Raw genomic sequence first — 18,798 nt, 5'->3', positions numbered from 1 at the left:
AGTGATGTTGCCGCGGTTGTCTAAATTGACAACGCTGACTGTCTCGTCTCGGCTAACTTATTTAAACTTGCACAATGGGTGAAGAAAGTATAGTAATACAGCTAATAAGTGTAGTTACACAGAAGTAAACATGATGTCTAGTCAGGTAACGAACAAGAATGGAGGCTGTTATTGGCGGATTAGCTTCGTAGCTAGCGTAGTTAGCTCGTCGCTAACTAGCACCGGGGTGGTCCCACGGCGGTCTCGCTTACCTCTCGGCAGCGGTGGACGGACAGCTGCCGCCGGCTGGCTGGCTGGACGTAGACCACTGCAGGTGGGAGAAGCCGTCAACAAAAAAAGTATCTCTCCTTCCCAAGTTTCCCGATTTTTTTTTTTTCTTTTTCCTTTACAGCCGGGCAAGGAGCACCCACCGCTGGGTCATGTTGTCTTTGGGCTATGCAGCAATACTGTATGCAAATACAGTACAAGGAGTCTCGATTTATGACCCCCTCCTTCACCCGACACCACCGCCGTCAAGTACGTCTGGATTATTATGACTTCCGGTTATGCTGTAAACACTGCACTGTACACCCACTTAGCACTAAAACACAATGCACAAAAATACCTCAAATAAACTTGCTTTTAGGTATAAAATGCAAAAACAGATCAAATCCATACTGAGTGGACATTTCCTTGTGTGCACATGCACCCAAAGCTTATTAATTATGAACCTGTCTAATGTGATAAAATTGGAATTTATTACAGTAACTGGACACGGTTGTACTATGTGTGTCGTGCAAACAGTCATAAATCACAGTAGACATTTGTAAGTGAGGAGTTTGTGACTATTAATTGTTTCATTTTTAAATGTCTCCACCAGATGGTGCTAAAGACGCAGTTTTGCAAGGTGCCTTTCTGATTAGAAACAATTTGTCATCATTATTTCTTTAAAATGCAAACAAAACTTATTGAAATGAATCATGTTCATTTAAAATGAAAACAAAACATATTGGAATGAATCATGTTCATTTTGGTCATAAAATATGATTGAAAAGTCATGTTTTATTATTTTACATAACATGATTAAAAATGAACATTAAGAAAATTCCAATAAAGAAAAATAGAGTGTACCTAAAAAAAATTAAACTGAAACTTATACAGGGTGCACCTTTTGAAACGACTAACAAACAGGCGTGGCATCAACAACGTCACCTGTGCTCACCTGTTACTAAATTAAACCCAGACAATGACAAATTTCCATTTCCTTTCAAAATAAAACTACAGGGCTCACATTGACTTATTAAACAACTTTAAAAACATTTGTTGCTTCGCTCCCAATCATATTCTAATTTCAACGATAGCCAATGATGGCAGTGCTTGCATAAAACAGTACATTTTTAAACCCCCTTTCCAGAGATGTTGAATTTTTTATTTTGAAGATCTGTCAACATGCTTGAGCTGCCTGACTGGTCATGTGTGACTTGTTTCGTTGAAAGTGGGGACATGACATGCGGTCCTTCTTTTAACATTTAAAGCTTCACCGTAAACCTACGTAAACGAATGGTGACTTGATCAAGATGGCCAGAACAGGTATTTGACATCCCATGGTATTGATCAATTTTAATATGTCACAGTTTTATATATAAAAAATAATATTGTCAGGGTGTGGCTGTGGTGTGCCTAGAGGGGATGAAGTTTGTGGAAACAACTACACTCGTTTAATATAATTTAGTATTTACCGGTATTTTAAGTGAGTGCTTACATTTAAAGTGTTTTATGTTAATTTAATTTAATTCTTGAAAATTGGCACCCCAATAAAAATCAACCCAAATTAATGGTAATATTTTTTTTACTGTATCTAATGTTGTCCTGTACTTTTTAAAATGGTCTTTTAAAATGGGTATTGTGTAGCACCAGCATATGTTGCTATCATTAATGATTAATGCGAGCAACATTTCTGCGTGTCTTTGACCTGGCTCGCATGTCTCCGATCGATACAACAGCGGGACGTTGAACTGGGGACACCGCCGCCGACGCACCTGATTATCTAAACATGACTTTCTCCGCAGGGGTGTGTTGCGCCAACCTGGAGGAGCCCACGGCTCTGATGAAGATGGGCCTCAGCATGGTGCTAGTGGGCCACGTTAACTTCCTATTGGGAGCTCTGGTGCATGGTGTGGTGCTCCGCCACATCAACCTCCACAAGCAAGCTCGTGCCATGGAGTATGCCATCTCCAATGTGGTGGCTCTTACATCTGGATTAGTGGTGAGACTACCACAAATTTATCACTCTTAAATTTGCAAATGGATAATTGCAGAAATACCTTTTTGCTCCTCCGTACTGGTCAGGTCTTAACTTTTTTTATTTTTTGTCACTGCAGGGGATTGTCATAGGCATTCTTGCTATTGTCCTGTCCAAAAACAAGAAAAGTAGAGCCCTGGTGAGTACTGGCACGCTCTGATTGGTGGAAAAATATGGGATGTATGTTTATTATTATGACAAATTCTAGTCCTCAGGTTTCCAGTTAGTCTGTTTTGTCCAACAACCCTCGTGTTGCCTTGACACATTGAGCACAAATGTTGTTTTTTCCATTGCACTAACAAATCTAAAATTTCAATAATAATACAAAAATATATAGAATGCATTTCAAAGTGCCGTGAAAATTTATATGTGTCAATCACAGACATGGTCCCTCTTCAGCATCAGCTTAATATCGTCTCTCATGGCGTCGGCGTCCGCCATTGGTCTCCTGGTGTCCGTGGTGAGGGCAATCATCCACGGGGGGCGGAGCCTGCTGACGCACTGCCGCTTCCCAGACGCCGTCGGCTACTCCAGCGTCACCAACGAGTGTCCTTTTGACCCCACGCGCATCTATGTGAGTGAGTTCCTACCATTAGGATTACTAAGTAATTTGAATTTCTCACTTTACAAAACGAACTAACTCGGAAGCATAATAATGGGTAGATGATTCCGCTTGATTAATATTCCACAAATATATCAATATTATATAATAATCAATAATATATATAAATGATAAACAAAGTAGTTCTTAAATATAACTACTTTTCAGACATGTATAAATAGACTCTCAGACTTTTGCATGGCAACAGCCTCACTTAAGTGGATGCGCTCAAGCTTCAGACTGAACCTCACTTTGCGGTCGCTATCTAACGGGCAGATGCTCCCCTCCTATTAGAGCACCACTCTGATCCTTTGGGTGCCTCTCATCGTGACTTGCGTGGTCCAGCTGATCTTTTCCGCCCGCTGCCTTTCCGTCTGCGTCTCCTTTCTGGGTTTGCCCTGCTGGCCGCACACGAAGCGGCCGAGAGAGGTGCGAGCGGCGATCAAATCCGCGAGGCCGTTGGAGGAACTGGCTCAAGAACGTGTCAACAAAGCAAAGCAAGAATCTCCACCTTCGCTTCCTCCCAAGCGCTACACCGAAGCCCCGAGGAGCTACAGTGAACCCAGAAGATTGGTGTCCCAACCGGTTCGCCACCAGCCTCCCCCGTACTACAGAAGCGTCCCCCCAGCAGAGAGGCGGCCTCTTCACCAGCAGCCTCGTTGGGAAAGGGGCGAAAGGTCACGCAGCACAGATCAGGGGAGCCAGCAGCGACCTCCAGAACAGCGCCACCTACTCGAGAGAGGTGCCCTGGAACGATCTAGTTTCTGGATTTAGCTAAAAAGTGGACCTTCACACTTCAACCTGCACGAATAGGCCACTTCATTAGGCACACCTGCACAATCTAATCAAATCTGAACATTTATATAATTTTTCCATCTACTTTTCATGTGCAGTTGTTCCAAATGTTGTGGTCCAAATGTGTGTCAGTATTAGTGATAATAATAATTTGAGCCGTCATTACTTTCAGCAATTAAATGACAAAATATTTTTTTAACTGTCTGGAGTTTAACTTTCAGTTTTGTGTTGTACCTCGTGAGGATGTGACTTGAGCGCCATTGTGTGTAGCTATTTTATTTATTTAGTTTTCAAAATAAACATTTGAGCTATAGAGAGTAATGGTGCATGTGTGTTTGCTGACAAGTGACTTGACAGGAAAGACTGGTTGCACACGTGCACACGCCCATCCACATTTGGAATTATTTAATAATTTGCGTAATTCTTTTTCAGGAAAATCCCCCTAAATTCCAAAACTTATTTCAAAAGAAACCAACAACAACGTCATAGTTTATATCCTAATTTTATTTCGAACCAATAATGACAGAAGAGACCACACGTGCAATTTTGAAACAAATATACCTATATTGGTAATTCAGATCCAATAGAACAAATCCCCACATGATTTTTTTTTTTTTTTCATGCAACAGAAAAGTTAGGAAGGGTGCATTTGCAGTGCAACGGTTCGATTAGAAGGAAGAAAGAATATATTTGAGACAAAATAGCAAGTTCATGTGAGGAAGCAGTGACAATAGAAAACTGTTGTTCCTTATCCTACCAGCAAGAGGCAGTGACGCTACAAAAATAAATAAAACGAGCTGAATAGGAAATTTTTAAAAAAATCAAGTCGAGCAAGTGTTTGACTTAGGACAATACAGAAAAAAAAAAAAAAAAATCACACCCAATATCCTGACATGAGAAAAGCTGGATAGTGAAATTTTTTCTTTTTTTTAAATGGGCTTTCATGCTTGTAAAATGTATAGTTATAGCAAACACTGTTTTATTGATAGAATGAAAGCGCACTAAAAAAGTGAAGACCTAAAGATATTTGAACCGTTTTGATTGTATTCGCTCTACTGCTGTCAAATAACAAAAAGGAGGAAAAACTAAAAAAAAAAAAAAAAAAGGAGTCTTAGGCTGAATTCTTAATATTCTAAGAATACATAAAAGGAAAATGCTGCGTTATCCGAGTCTAGTTTTAATATTAACGTTGGAATGTTAAGTAGACCGTAAATTATGGTCTGGGTTAGTTTCATGTATAAAAGAAGAGTTGCAAGAATAAAGTCATAAAATTACAAGACTAAAAGTTGTAATCGTCAAATACATTTGTACTATTTCAAACATGAGTTTTTACAAATACACAAAAAGTTGCAGTACAAGAAAAACTTGAATGAATTTTTTTCCTCATAAAATTACGACTCTATTCTTGTAATCCTCGATGAATATTTTTTTTTTTCCAATGCGGCCTTTATGCTACTTAGACAAATTACCGCCTCTGAATTTTTACTGCAGAGTGTATTTTCTCCTACATAAGCACTTAAGATTTCCAACCCGGGGCTTCTTTGTTCAATTAAAAATGTTTTGTCAACAAATCCAACGGCTCTAAAAATGTCTGAACATCCCGTAAACACAGCCGCAACTTTGGAATTCACGATAAAATGCTGGACTAATCTTGTGACACATATCCCTTCATCGACCTGCCCGCTAAGCAGACTAATCCAGGAGGCGATTAAAGCGTTCCGAGTGATGAGCGAGCCCTTAGTGAGTGACCCGGGAGTCAAAACAAGATTTTTTTCTTTTCTTTCTGCTGGGTACAATGCCGAGTTCAAAAAGATACCGCCGTGCATAACATTTTTGGGGATTATTTTCTTTATAGGTTCATGCAGTGCTGATGGGTTACAACTGTCTTCTTGTGATAATAATAATAATAATACTGTTAAATTAACCTCAAGCATTCCATACATATCAACATGCATACACACAATCAAACTTAATATTTAAACACAAAAAGTGTGCTACTGTGTTTTTTGTCATCATATCAAATGCATGTATTTCACTTCCATTAATCTTAACATTGCCGTTTTGTCATTTCTCTCTGTCGCTATGAACAACAATATGGTCATATTTAATACGACAACGATAAAAAAATGTACAAATTGACTTATGTACAAAACACAAATAAATCAAAATAGCAAAACTATGATGATGACAACCACAGCCGTGTCTGTTCTTATTCCTCAAATAGTGGCCCCGGATGTTGCTAACCAAAACAGCAGCACATAAGCAGCCTATCAAATAAATTAAGACTTGCAAATTCCACTTGTATGCATACTATTTTTTTTTTTTTTTTTTGCGCTTTTGTGAAGTTCAGTTGTGTTAAACTTTTAATCACAATAATCTGTATAAATAAAGGGCTATCCCAATAGATATGCAGTTAAATAAATAAATACCCCACCACCACTAAATGAGGAAGCAAAATAATAATAGAATAAAATGAAATAAATTAAAAGCAAATAAAATTCCAACCAACATCGCCCATACAAATGACACCATGAGGCTACGCTACATAATACTTTACCGCCTTTAGCTTCATTTTATGGTACACATTAGACATGATATATATAGATATATACATGATATACATGTTTGTGCTGGATGAGACGCTGCTCATGTTCCAGAGCACGTTTCGGAACATGACCCGCTCTCATCGATAAGTATGTCCTTTGATATTAGCTGACATATACAAAAATAAACAAGATGACGCGTGATACGTTCCTTCTTATATTACCTCGCTTTGCAAACACGAACATTTAAAAAAAAAAAGATGATATGAGAGAACCATCATGCATTTATCTTCAATGACCGTTGTCATAGCAACAGGGGAAGTGTGTGTGTGTGGGGGGGTGTTCAGAACTGGGAGGCCGAACTGGGGTCACACTGGAGTAGCCGGACGATGGAGGGGTCACTTTTGGCACCTTTAATGAACTCCTCCAGGGACAACTTGCCTGCAGGGGTGCATGCAGAAAGATGAAGTTTTTTTCCTAATACCGTATTTTCTGCACTATAAGGCGCACCTACAAACCCTCCAATTTTCTCAAAAGCCGAGAGTGCGCCTTATAATCCGGTGCGCCTTATAGTGCGAAAAATACGGTAGCTATTTTTATATAATAATATACACACTATATGTTAAATAGCTCACCGTCATTATTGAGGTCCATCTGTCTGAAGATCTTATCCGTCCTCTTCTCAGGCGTGGACTCGTCCTCTGGCATCTTCATTACAGAGGACACCATCTTGTAAATGGCCTGAGAAGGGCAGAGACGAGAGTTTGAGTGGCAACTGATAGAAAAAAAAAAGTACACATGAAAGACGAATAGAAGAGACTCCAAACGAGTGTCATCCGGGTGGAGGTTATTGATCTGATACATCTTCGGCTCCACTCGTATGACCGCTGTGCTCCCTCTGGTGGCATTAAATTAACCTGAGGGAGCCTGCGGCGCACATCTACAATTAGCTTACAGAGCCATTAAGATGGCTCCCGTGGGAGTGGAGAGTGTAAAACAGACAGTAGATCAGTGGGACACCTCGAGAGGGGAAGGACGTTTGTGAAAATTAGAACCAAGAAGCTTCTCATTGGATTACGTATTTATGCACTGGCGGCGCTAGGAGGTTTTTCTTGGGGGGGCCGTGGGGGCAAGATGATAATGCCCAGTTATTATTTAATAATGGATACTAAATTTTCATCTGATTACTCCATATCACCTGTACAATCTCCAGCATCTCCTCACGACTGATATAGCCGTTGCCGTCCAGGTCGTACATGCTGAAGGCCCACTTGAGCTTCTGCTCCAGCTTTCCCCGCGACGTCACGCTCAGGGCGATGATGAACTCCCGGAAGTCTATTGTCCCGTCGCCGTTGGTGTCAAACGTTCGAAAGACGTGCTCGGCAAATTTCGACGCGTCGCCGTACGGGAAGAAGTTGGCGTAGATCTTCTTGAACTCCTCCACGTTCAAAGTTCCGCTGGGGCAATCTTTTAGGAAACCCTTTGGGGGAGGAAGTCATGTTCAGAAAAAATAATATAGCAGTCTGTTTAAAGCCGCTTGTTAGTCATAGCATCATCTGCGGGGGGTGACCTGAGGTCAGCGGGACCGAGGTCAAAGGTATGCGAGGTGGTGGCTTTATCAGTAACAGCTGTTCTTCGCCCAGCTGTGCGCACATTCGCTAATGTATGCGGGTTTAATCCACAGAAACCGTAGAAAAGCATCGCATATGCACATAGGAGTCAAACGGGCGGGTTGGCGTGCCGTCACTTCTTAATCCAGTCTGGCTAGTGGATTACTGCTCGGCCCGCTGTCAAGTCCCTTAACATCTTCACCACAAGTTTTGAAAGCAGTTCATTCAGATGAACGGTTCTGAAGAATTCATTCATTTTTATCCGGTTATAGTCTACTTGTTGGTGCGCCACCTACAGGTCTGGAGTGGAACATGGAAATGAAGCTTATCCGATTATGTAAGCGGCATGATTTTTTTTTTAGCTGTGTGTGAGGAGTTACCTTGTACCACTCCTGCAGCTCATGGTCGGAGAACTCCGTGTTCTCCCTCAGGTCCTGCAGCATTTCTGGCCGCAGCTTGCTGTTCTGTTTGCCCATGTTGACAGCTCGGGCAAAAAGGTTTCGGGGGGTCTTTTTTTTTTTTGGACTTGACAGTGACTACAGCACCGCTCTGGTCGCTTTTAACACCTGTCAATCACACATAGTGGGGTCAGCAACAGTTCATCTTATGAGCTATTCAGCATTTTGGTAAGACTTCATGAACTGCTATTAAGCGCTTGCTTGCCAAATAATGAGCCATCATTTGTTTTCCCCTTTTCCAAATGTTCCGTCAATGATCAAAGTGTGCCGATTATATTCTAATTCCGATATATTTACTTTTACGTAATAAAGCCATACACAAATGGCGTGACTTTGACAATGACTTTTTTGTACTCAAACCAGATTCCACCAAACTAAACCTAATCCCCCGGACACAGAATGTTATAAAACACAGCAAACGGCAGCGTCACATTTGCAAAACATTAAATAAATAATCCAGCGGCTTGTTGACGTCACACGACTGATCACATTGACGCTGGCCAGTTGTGTTTACGTGTCAAGTCAGCTGTGCGTTTTCATGTGCGCGCGTTCCTAATCTGCTTGACCCACAAAGCCGAAATTTTCACGGGATGTAACAAACCTCCATCTTAAAAATCCCTTCACACCGTTATATAATTGTCACTCATCCACAGGCGTGTCTCAAGTGCCGCATTTCCTCAAATAGCTGCTGTCCCTCTAATTAAAATGTGCCCCAATTATTTTCGATTGTCCCGATAAGGGTAGCAGGTGAGCTGGAGCAAATCCCAGCTGTCACTTGGCGAGAACCAGTGTACACAAAAAATCTAATTGCATTAAATTTTGATTCACTAAAATAAAGCACCACATTATTTCCTTAATATACACAACAGGTTCACTTCCGACAGTCGTGTATCGAGCGTGCCGGGTTGCTGCAGGTCTTAACCCACGCACCTTGAACGCCTCTTCAACTGGCTAATAAAATGATGCAATGTGCATATTAAGTCACTCAGAGCGAGGCGTTGGCGTCCAGGCTTGACGTTGATGCTTGTAGGCATTTATCAAAGCACCTCAGGGAGCGAATTGGGCATCGCTTATGATTTATCGGCTCCTCACCCCCCCCTCCGGGTCTTACTATATGATTTACCGGTCTTAAACGAAATTAAATTATCCTTGGGACTATCTCCTGACCCTGAACCAATATTGTAGTATTTCCAAGTAACATTTACAAAGTCCAAAGGGTTTGGAAGAGTACCAAATGTCTGCTAGTCTTAAGTGTAACAAAGACTTTCCTGCGTCCCTCATTAAAAGTTACCAGTTAAAACACTCAGAGATAACTTTCGACTTAATTGCCTTGCGCAATATAATCATGAATGATGAATGTAAAAAGCAGATCGATTAGAAGCACTTTGCATTAGGCATTTAGTTATGGCTGCCGCAGTGTACTGTTCGATACCGGACCTCTAATTGCTCTATTACGTGAACATGGAGTTGTGTTTGTCTCACACGTTTGTCGGTAATGACTTTCGATATTGTTTGATTAGCAGGCGAGACAAATATTTTTGTTTGATAAGTGGTCAAACAGTTTAGCAGCTTGGCTCTTCAGAATCCAACATGGTGGCTTGAGGTGTGACAAAAAGCTTTCAAGCGCTAAATCAAACAGACGGCTCATTTTTTTTTAATATTTATGACAAGTTCCATCGAGTTTCTTTCCTCGCCATCCTCAGTCACGCTAATCCCGGAGCCCACTTCTATACTCCCTCTTAATCGTTCATCTCTCCATCCTGAGTCGCAAAGCTCTAATCTGACTCGCCGGTCCAAGTGCTTGCTTACTCCGTCGGTAGTCGTTGCCTCGTCACAAATTGACCCACAAGACTTGAACATCTGCTCTGTGGTTTTGAAAGCGGGTCAATGACATTTGCCATGGGACTCGAGATGCCTGCCCAGTGGCGGCGCTAGGGTGAGGGGGGCACTGGGCCTCCCCGAAAGTAAATTAAGGTTCCTCTGTGTTTTCTCTCCTTATAAATACAAAGTCACAAAAATGAGAATATTACTTATTAACTCCCCCTGACTGAGAGGAACTCCAAGCAAGTTGAGTCGTGTCCTCTCACCAGAATGATTTCTGTGGGCAGCGGTGAAAAATAGCAGATATTAAAGCATATCGACTGGAGGTTGGAGTTTTATTACGCCACGCATTACTGGATGATGGCCCAGACGTCAGCTCCGATAGAGCGAGTCGTGGCGGCGGTGAGCAAATTGAGATGGAGGGAAGCGAGATGAACGGGAATTTGATGAAGATAAGCGGAATCCGAAGATGTTTTTTGACCGAGATGTGCTCATAAGAGGAGAAAATATCAGCCACCTGAGACGACAACATCTTTCATCCATATTTTTTTCCACCCCACCTTCTCCCCACTTGCAATTTCATCTCGTTGCTTCTGCTCTATTTTTCATCGCTTGCGTCACGCTAGAAAGAGGCGATAGCCGGCTATTGTCCGCCTGATGATGACTGTAATTATACGCGCCACTTTGAGCCGCATTGTGCTGCGTAATAGTCGGCGTCTGAGAAGTGATGTCATCAATACTCGGGCACTCCACGACGATAACTCAAAATCGACTGCGACCTCCCTTGAACTTGACTTCACTACTAGCCACATCATTATTTCCCTTACTGAATATTATGACTGAAAATCGTGTCTAAAAACATTGAGTCAAAAGTATTGCATCGATATAAATAATTTAGAAGTTCTCCTTTGTGGTTGTCCACTATGACCTAAAATGGCGGCGGGATGAGATCAGAATATACGGATAGCATGGAAAGAAAAAAGGACATTAATGGCATGGTTAAAAATAAGAATGAGGACTGGTCCTAAGCGTAGAGCACTTTCATCTCTCCCATAATAAGTCCATCAAAAAGGGGGAGGGCTTAATTACCCGCGTACTCACACACCTAAAAGGTCTCGATTCTCGGCTGCTTTTTTTTCATATTTGAAGGTGGGAGTAGAAAATAAAGGCGGCAATTTGATGTGCTGAAAGAAAATGATTCTAAAAAATTAAAAGCCCAACTTTAAAATGTATACAAAATACTCACGATCTATCTTCATCCAAACCATAACAAAGGTGTCCTCATTCAGAGGACAAAAGGACTCTCAGACCTCCATCTGGGAGAACGATGACCTCATTTCAAATTTTCCGTTTCCGGTAAAAGCACCGAAGTCTATTATCTGCCCGGAGAGAGTGGTGGCATGCGGCGACACGCAATAAAAAGAGTCACCGAAACATTTCTCAATTGACTTCCGTGACAAAGACTCTCCTGAGTGGGCTCATTTTAGCCGTCACACCTTCATGTTCACTTTTCCAGCATGACACGCTTCTGAAGCATCACTGCACAATGTCTCCTCACGGAGACAGAGATGGATAGATTGAGGGAGGGTGGCACTCAGATGGTGGAGGGATAAACAGAATGATGAATTGATAGAAAGACAGCGGAGGAGACAGATTGCGGCATGACTGTGGATGGATGGACGCTCGATGCATTGACAGATAATGGAGGAAGGGAGGGACGGAGAAGAAGACAGATGGCGGCTTGATTAATCGCTAAGTGGGTGGATGGACAGTGGACGGGAGACAAATGGACAGATGGATGGACAGATGAAAGAAAGAGGGATGATGGATGGATGGATGGATGGATGGATGGATGGATGGATGGATGGATGGATGGATGGATGGATGGATGGATGGATGGATGGATGGATGGATGGATGGATGGATGGATCGACACAATGATGCTTCACTTAAAAAAACATTGACGCTCATTTGCAACCCAAAATACATCGGATAGACCGAACCAAAGGGGTCCTAAGACTGACCTGTGAGGGATCCCACATCCGATCAGATCTGAAACTTGCATCGGCTACAAAATTCCTCCAATCTTCACCATTTAAAACTGCTCCATTTAATCCTAGCCAGGTTTCGGAACGTTAAAACTGCGAGCCGCACGTGCTAACGACATGTAATCGTGACCTCCAGTCCAATATGGCCCCCACACAGCCGCCTCCTCCTCCTACTGCAGAGGCAAGAGAGAATGGAGATTTATTTCCATCCTTAGCTGCAATCGATGCACCGACACACAACACCTGAACATCTTCCCTTTTTTTACTCCCATTAAGCTTCTCTCTCTTCCCCACTACCCCCTCCCCCCCGAAACCTTCTTAAATGTCACTAGTGTTTTTTTTTCTGTAGCAGCAGCTTGATCTCGGTTAAATGCTTCTGGGCCTCCCGCTCGCCGCCGCGTCACGATCATTCCCCTTGGTAGCGCTGTTCTCGATTTTTCTGCCAGCGCCGCATAGCTCGGCCCACCGGCCTTTGTCCCGGTTACTAAACAACCACGTGAGGCAGGATGCCAACCTGGCTGCGGTCACTGGAGAAGGCAATCAATCCTTCACCCCTGTGCTGCTGACAAATTAGTGCGCAGGTTTAATGAGATCGACTGGCCCTCGGCATGTATTCCCACAACATAGAAGTCTTAAACTCAAGGCCATTAAATTGGTGCATTGGTTTATATTAAAAGGGAATTCCATTCGTCTGTCAGCCATTTTGTTGATTAATGGATGAGTTGGATTTAAAAACAAAGGTTTTCAATTCTGTCTCTATATTCAAAAACAGAAAAATATTTTAAATTACCAGGCCGTCCTCATCTAATTTTGTGCTATTTCTATTGTTTAAAGTCAACATTTGGCAGAAAAAAATATATATATTTTTTTCCAAATAAAAAGGTTTTATTTTGAAATACTTAAGTCAAACTCAAGTGTTACTTCCTGTTTTTGCACCGGTTTGCCCCACACCTGCAAGTCATTACCTTTTTGTTTGTCCAATGTTTACAACTGCTTCAGTGCTTACATGTCATTTTGATTTATTTTCTTCTTTTTTTATTATTAATATTGTTTTTGGACACCAGCTAGGTAAGCAGTTAACATTATGTTTTATAAATTGGGTAAATAGAATGTGCATGCATAGTACATAACCCAAGCTAGCTTTCTTGCGGCGCTACTGTTTACACAATGCCATGAACTCCTTAGATAATAACATCATTTAAATATTCATGCTTTTTTTTTTTTTTTGTTTCCCGGTGACATGAGATGAATATTTCATAACCCCGAGACTTGTTGGTGAAAAGAGACATTTTTGTTTTTAATTGGCTTAGCAAGTTACATTTTCAGGCCCTGGAGAGTGTCAATATGGAGGAAGATCTGTCAGAATTAAAAGAGGTTGGAGGGGAAATAGAAAAAAAAAAACTGAAATGTTTTTTAATGGCGACAGAATCAAGCAAAGTGCGTGAGTGAGAGGTTCTGGATTTGAATCCATAAATTCTTAATTTCCATGGTCAAGTTTTGAAACTGGAATAACTTGGAAGTCAGCTAACCTCACGAAACAGATTGTATGTGGCTATGATGTCATTTTTTTTTCCATTTGCCACTTCTCCAAGGCCAGCAGCAGGCAGTCCGGAAAAGAATATACCCTTCACGGGAGATTATGCGGGAAGCTGAAGAAGCCCGCTGCGGTGCATCGTGGGAGATTCTTACTCGTGTTGGAGACGGAGGCAGGGAAAGATCAGAGGAACTCCTCGCACTTGCTCTCTCACGCTGCCTCCTTCAACACCTTGAAGGCTCGCCTGTGAAGTTCGAGTGTCATCTCTCGGCTGCTTAGCAACTATCCCCCTCCCGCCTCCCCTTTCACCGTGATGCCTCTGAAGATGAAACCATTACACGTGCAATATACAGTACAAAATCCGATATATTGTAGATTGTGATTTTAGTATTTGTATGCTTTCAGTGTAGTACCAAAGTTTGCCACAACATTCCAGGCAGCACTGAGCTCTACTGATTAATTTTGGAGCGAGAAGAAGAGGCAGAGAAGGCCCAAAACTAAACTCCAGTCCATAGATTAGAGAAAATATATCCATGTAAGTATTGTTGTGATTATTTGTGTTTTGGCTTTTTTTTTTTTGTCAGATAAATTTAAAGGTTCAGCTATTTCACCCCCTCCTCTAATTTCCACCTCCATTGTTCTCGCCGCAGGTGCTCGGCTAGCTTCCCGCCGTGCCACCTCTTCCTCTTGTGAATGCACAAGCGGCAACGTGGAGACGCCTGGGTAAGGAACAGCTTGCGGCCCTCTGATCACTCACATCCTGGTTAGCGGCAGCCACGCGTAGAGACGCTCTGTCGTGTTTACAAGCGACAGCCAGACGGCTGAGGTGTAAAAACAGGTCGGCGTTGTGAGACTGCGGCTACAAATGATTTCTAATATCTTAATTTTTTTTTAAATGTCAGAAGGCCCACGCAATGAGGAAAACAATTTGTGGTGTTACTACTCTTATCGTGCATGGTATGCACAAGATGACTAAATCCACCACCAATTATTATTATTACAAAAATTGAAAAGGTTTCCAAACATCAGTTGCTAGGCAGATTTGAAAAAAAAAATAATCTTAAAACACCCCACACCACAGGATAATCAGTCAGGATAATCTTGCAGATGCATCCCCCAATTCTGCCAATGGAGGCTTTGATTGTAAGAGAGGATAAATACTCTGAATTTTCCCCCATTGCGCAGATCTAATGACTGTCTCCAAAATTACAGAAGAGTAGCTCATTTATCAGCCCGAGCCGCCGCCGAAGAACGCCTCTTGCTCACAGAGCCATCAAAAGAAGAAAAGGTTGCGTTACGATTGCTCCATCACCCGTGCAAATGAGTCTGCGGTCATTACACGAGCTTGTAAATGCATCCAAGACAGCCTACGCCACATCCTTTTATTAATTTTTTTTCCCTCTCTTTAATTGGCCTGCCATATTTCTGAGTGCACCATGAAAAAAACCTCTGTCAAGACTGTTGTGACATTTTTCACCTGAAACAGGTTCTGCTGTCGCTCTCCTTTTGTGTAAAAAAAAGGGCAATTTGAGGAAAACCGTCATGCTGGCATACGTAAGCCTGCCAAAACTTTAGATATTATGTATAAACTTTAAATTCGATATTCACCATTGCCTTGGCTGCGCTAACCGCACACGCGTCAATTTAGCTTGGCTCATCCATTTGCTTCCTCAGCCTTATCGCAGACTTTATCGAGAAGTCTCGGCCCCCTTCCCCGAAGTGGGATCAGAAGAGATTATAAAGCTGAAAGCATTCAATGGGGGGGGCTCCACACCGACCCCCCCCCCCCCCCGCATCCCGGCCACACCCTACTCCCCCCCTCCCTTTCCGTCTGCAGATGAAAACTGTCACATGGGGGAGGGATTACTCTTTTAAATCCTCTCTGATTCTCACTAGTTTCAAGATGAAACATTGTGACAAACCTCCCCCTGGGCCAAGTGCTTTGTTTTTGTTCCCCCCCCCCCCCAACCTCAAGCACTCCTCAGCATGAACAATTTTGAGTAAAAGTAGTTCCATTACTGATGACGCTGCTGTGATGTCACCAGCTAATCACATGACGTCAACATACTTTGATTTTCTGATTTCGACTTGTTTTCCAGGAACAGATTGTCTGGCCGGTTAAAGCGGTAGCAGACCGCAGAAGCATTTGGACCATTTTACTTTGGCTCTTGATGTTTTTGCACTCTCCCACAAAGTGGTTAGCGTTGTCCTTTAAGATAATTCCTTTGGCCTTCCACAGCCATCATGCTGTTGGAAGACTTACAAGGAGCAGGCCACCGCTGCAGGGGTGGGCGTGGAAGCCAAGCCCTTGAAACCTAAACCAAGGCTTTCCCCTGCTGTTTGTATGCTAATAAACAAACACCGACCTTCGTTCCGGAGCCAAACCTTAATTCAAAGTGACTTTACCCAGTCGCGTACTCTCTTCATAGTGGGAGGGGAACATGCAGGGATGCTTGCTGGGAGCTCCCGGCAGCATCAAGGTCGACACGAGCAACATGTTGTGTCTGTCAATGTGAGTAAAAAAACTGAACTCAATGCTGTCATATGCAAAAGTGTAAAAGGAGCATATGGAGTGATAGTAGTTTTTTTTTTTTTATGTGTGTGATGGACTGAGCAGCGCTCCAGCACACACTTAGCGTCTTATGTAACAACTAGATTAGCACATGCAAGCTAAACGCTGCATATCCTCAGCATCATTCAAACCACTTTCCAACCATGCCGCCAAGCACATGATGGTGTAAAAGTTAGCCACATCCGCTAATATACACTTGAGTTATTATCAACTGCGCCTCCTGACACCAGCGGAAAGCCTGAAACCACATTTCTAACTTCCATCGGCTGCCTGGCCACATGAGACCACACCCCCCATTATCTGGGAGATGTTGCAAGATCGGATTTATCCGGCTTTTACAAAGAATATGTTGCACTTGTTATTGTTTTGTTTTATAAAGCAGGCATTGATTCATTTCTGTGTTCCTCCATCACAGTGGTTTGGTGCTGCTACAAAAGAGGAGAAAATCCGATTGCAATGGACTGTTGGGGAAAAAAAAAATCATTGGTGGACAACCCTGCCCGCATTTGAGAAGCTTCCCTCAGGTAGGCACTAATGAGTGTTGCTGTCAATTAATTTCTGACAAAAAAGGTGGAAATTTACACATTGTCAAAGGTTTGCTGTTATTTGAAGTTGAAACCAATTCAATGTAAATTTTCTGTGAACTGGAGGCTGATTTAAAAGTTTGGAAAATTGAAAAAAACCCCAATCTTCTGGTTTTTCGCGCCTTTCTTCGTCCTCGTTATCCCGAGTCGAGCTGGCATCGAGAGCATCTAAGTGACAGGTGATAATTAGCATCCTCACTCTGGCGATCTCGCCGCCTCTGCTGACTTAATTTAAGGATATGGTTGCCAACGCCGCCAATCGGCAAGCGGGTGGCGAGAGCGAAGCAAAGACAGATGCGTTAATAAAACTGACTTTTAGGGCGTGACCCAACTCTTGACATCCCATGAATTAACTTCCCCATTAAAATAGATATAAAAATAGTCATTTGGCGTACCTCAAAAGTCACCAATAATATTTCAAAGTGATGCTCTTTGTGTTGGCCATGTGCATTCATAGATCATTCATAAAAAAAAAAAAAATGAAGGCATCTCTTCCTATTGGCTAAACAAACAAAAGGTCTGCATTGAAGAATCCTTTTGAATGTCGATAGTACGCGTGCATGCCTGCGTGTCGATGTTTCAGCTCCAATTGGCCGCAGAAATAAGTCACAGTGGACAATTACGACCCCCGGAGAAAATCTGAAGGCATGCGCAGCACTCTCTTACCCGATGTAAGGCGATCTACGGATGGGGAAGGACGTCCTCCGCGCTCCGATTAGCCAGGCAAGGACAGCCGTGTAGAGATGGAAGGATGCTGGGCGCCTTCCTCGCCGTGCTGCGGGGGATTATAAAGGCAGCGGATGCTGGCTGGATCGCGACCCGCTTTCAGACGCGACTTGTGCGCCTGCTCAGCGCGCACATCCGCGGTCGCCCCGAGCGTCTCGATGCGCCTCGGAGGGAAGGATGGATGGATGACGGATTGCCCGCACTGAACCCCGGCCAGTCTCACACGCGCCGAGTCCCGCAGAGCATGCTTCGCGTGATCTCCTCCAGTGGAGTCTGCATACGGAAGAAAGACGCTGTGTTTTTTTTTTTTTTCAATGGGTGTGCGCCAAAGGAGTGGATTTAAAGCGTATGCGAGGAGGGGGGGTTGATGGGGTGGCGCTGTCCGGGATTACTTGCTAGGACTTTAATTAGGCAGCCCTGCGCCCATTGGCACAGACATTGGCACAGCCCCGCCCATTTTCTCCATCTCGCTCTCTCTCTCTCTCTCTTTCTCCCTCTTTCTCCCCAGTTGAAAAAACTGCACGTCACCACAAAGGAGCCAGAGCCATGACATGGGAATTTTAATTATTTATATTTTTTATGACAGTAAAGATATTAGCTGCACACAAAATGCTAATGTCTAGCCAGGGAATGCTACAAAATACCAGTCGAGTATCTGGAATCATCTTTCCCCATTAAAATGCATTCCATAAATTCCAATTCCATAAATCTAAACCCCCCCCCCAGTGTAAAACAGTCCAATATTTGTGTACTGTTCTTTGTTTTAACAAGAAAAATAGCATATTAGTGTTGCATTAAAAATACAGTATAAATTAATTCATTAAATAGGGAGCAGTTAAATACATGCATACATGAAAAAGACTATCACAACTGCTCAGCAAGCTGCAGAAATAACTTAAAATAAAAATATATGCCTGTGAATATTACTCCAAGTTTATTTATTGTCAAATCTGGAGATTTTTTTTTTTCCCTGCTCAGTCAAAGCATTTTGTGTTGCGGGATTCAGCAACAAATGTTGACATCCCATGATCTACTTTATGCTCATCATGTGCTTCGCGTCACATGTTCAGCTAGGAGTCGGTCCCGTAGATTCACGTGTGGTTCTCGAAAGGAGATGCTAGGCTTGTTGCTTTTGACGACTTCACTTTGTTTTTTTAAAGTCGGCACGAATATTAAAAGCATCTCCGTCAAGGGTTCGCCATTCAAACCAGACTACTCCAGAGAC

General features: G+C 42.7%; 3 protein-coding genes across 6 annotated transcripts in view; 2 read left to right on the top strand and 1 right to left on the bottom strand.

Annotated features, from left to right (window-relative positions):
* The first annotated feature begins 397 nt into the window (after positions 1-397).
* On the top strand, positions 398-4,487 carry LOC125987341 (transmembrane protein 54). 3 transcript variants are annotated; one of them, XM_049751648.1, is made up of 5 exons: positions 398-516; positions 2,049-2,245; positions 2,361-2,420; positions 2,664-2,855; positions 3,177-4,487. In XM_049751648.1, the coding sequence occupies exons 1-5, from the start codon at positions 420-422 to the stop codon at positions 3,654-3,656; spliced, it is 1,026 nt and encodes a 341-aa protein (XP_049607605.1). In that variant the 5' UTR covers positions 398-419; the 3' UTR covers positions 3,657-4,487. The 3 variants fall into 3 exon arrangements, with proteins under 3 accessions (XP_049607605.1, XP_049607607.1, XP_049607606.1); XM_049751650.2 differs by having other exon boundaries at positions 2,664-2,859; positions 3,177-3,586; XM_049751649.2 differs by lacking the exon at positions 398-516 and adding an exon at positions 1,026-1,569.
* Positions 4,164-17,957, bottom strand: LOC125987344 (hippocalcin-like protein 1). Its single transcript, XM_049751658.2, has 5 exons — positions 17,514-17,957; positions 8,211-8,396; positions 7,419-7,700; positions 6,856-6,961; positions 4,164-6,661 (listed from the first exon to the last, which is right to left on the bottom strand). Exons 2-5 carry the CDS (start codon positions 8,304-8,306, stop codon positions 6,564-6,566), a joined length of 582 nt encoding a protein of 193 aa, XP_049607615.1. The 5' UTR covers positions 8,307-8,396; positions 17,514-17,957; the 3' UTR covers positions 4,164-6,563.
* Positions 13,938-18,798, top strand: part of LOC125987342 (solute carrier family 66 member 2) — a 37,606-nt gene continuing 32,745 nt past the window's right edge. For both annotated transcript variants that reach the window (XM_068649067.1, XM_068649066.1), the window contains exons 1-3: positions 13,938-14,226; positions 14,342-14,414; positions 16,679-16,787. The gene's annotated coding sequence lies outside the window, so the exon portion shown is untranslated. The remainder of the gene's footprint in view (positions 14,227-14,341; positions 14,415-16,678; positions 16,788-18,798) is intronic.

The sequence above is a fragment of the Syngnathus scovelli genome, chromosome 19 (assembly GCF_024217435.2).
Source record: "Syngnathus scovelli strain Florida chromosome 19, RoL_Ssco_1.2, whole genome shotgun sequence".
NCBI classification, from domain to species: domain Eukaryota; kingdom Metazoa; phylum Chordata; class Actinopteri; order Syngnathiformes; family Syngnathidae; genus Syngnathus; species Syngnathus scovelli.
Note: the sequence above shows the minus strand (reverse complement) of the source record. Positions and strands in the feature narration are given on the sequence as shown.

Coding starts and splice junctions, on each gene's coding strand:
- LOC125987344 (XM_049751658.2), bottom strand. CDS start 8,306: ATGGGCAAACAGAACAGCAAGCTGCGGCCAGAAATGCTGCAGGACCTG. Junction 6,962..7,418: donor AGATGCTGGAGATTGTACAG/GTGATATGGAGT, acceptor TGCCCTTCTCAG/GCCATTTACAAGATGGTGTC. Junction 6,662..6,855: donor GATGGACCTCAATAATGACG/GTGAGCTATTTA, acceptor GCACCCCTGCAG/GCAAGTTGTCCCTGGAGGAG.
- LOC125987341 (XM_049751648.1), top strand. CDS start 420: ATGTTGTCTTTGGGCTATGCAGCAATACTGTATGCAAATACAGTACAA. Junction 517..2,048: donor CCCGACACCACCGCCGTCAA/GTACGTCTGGAT, acceptor CTTTCTCCGCAG/GGGTGTGTTGCGCCAACCTG. Junction 2,856..3,176: donor TTGACCCCACGCGCATCTAT/GTGAGTGAGTTC, acceptor CCCTCCTATTAG/AGCACCACTCTGATCCTTTG.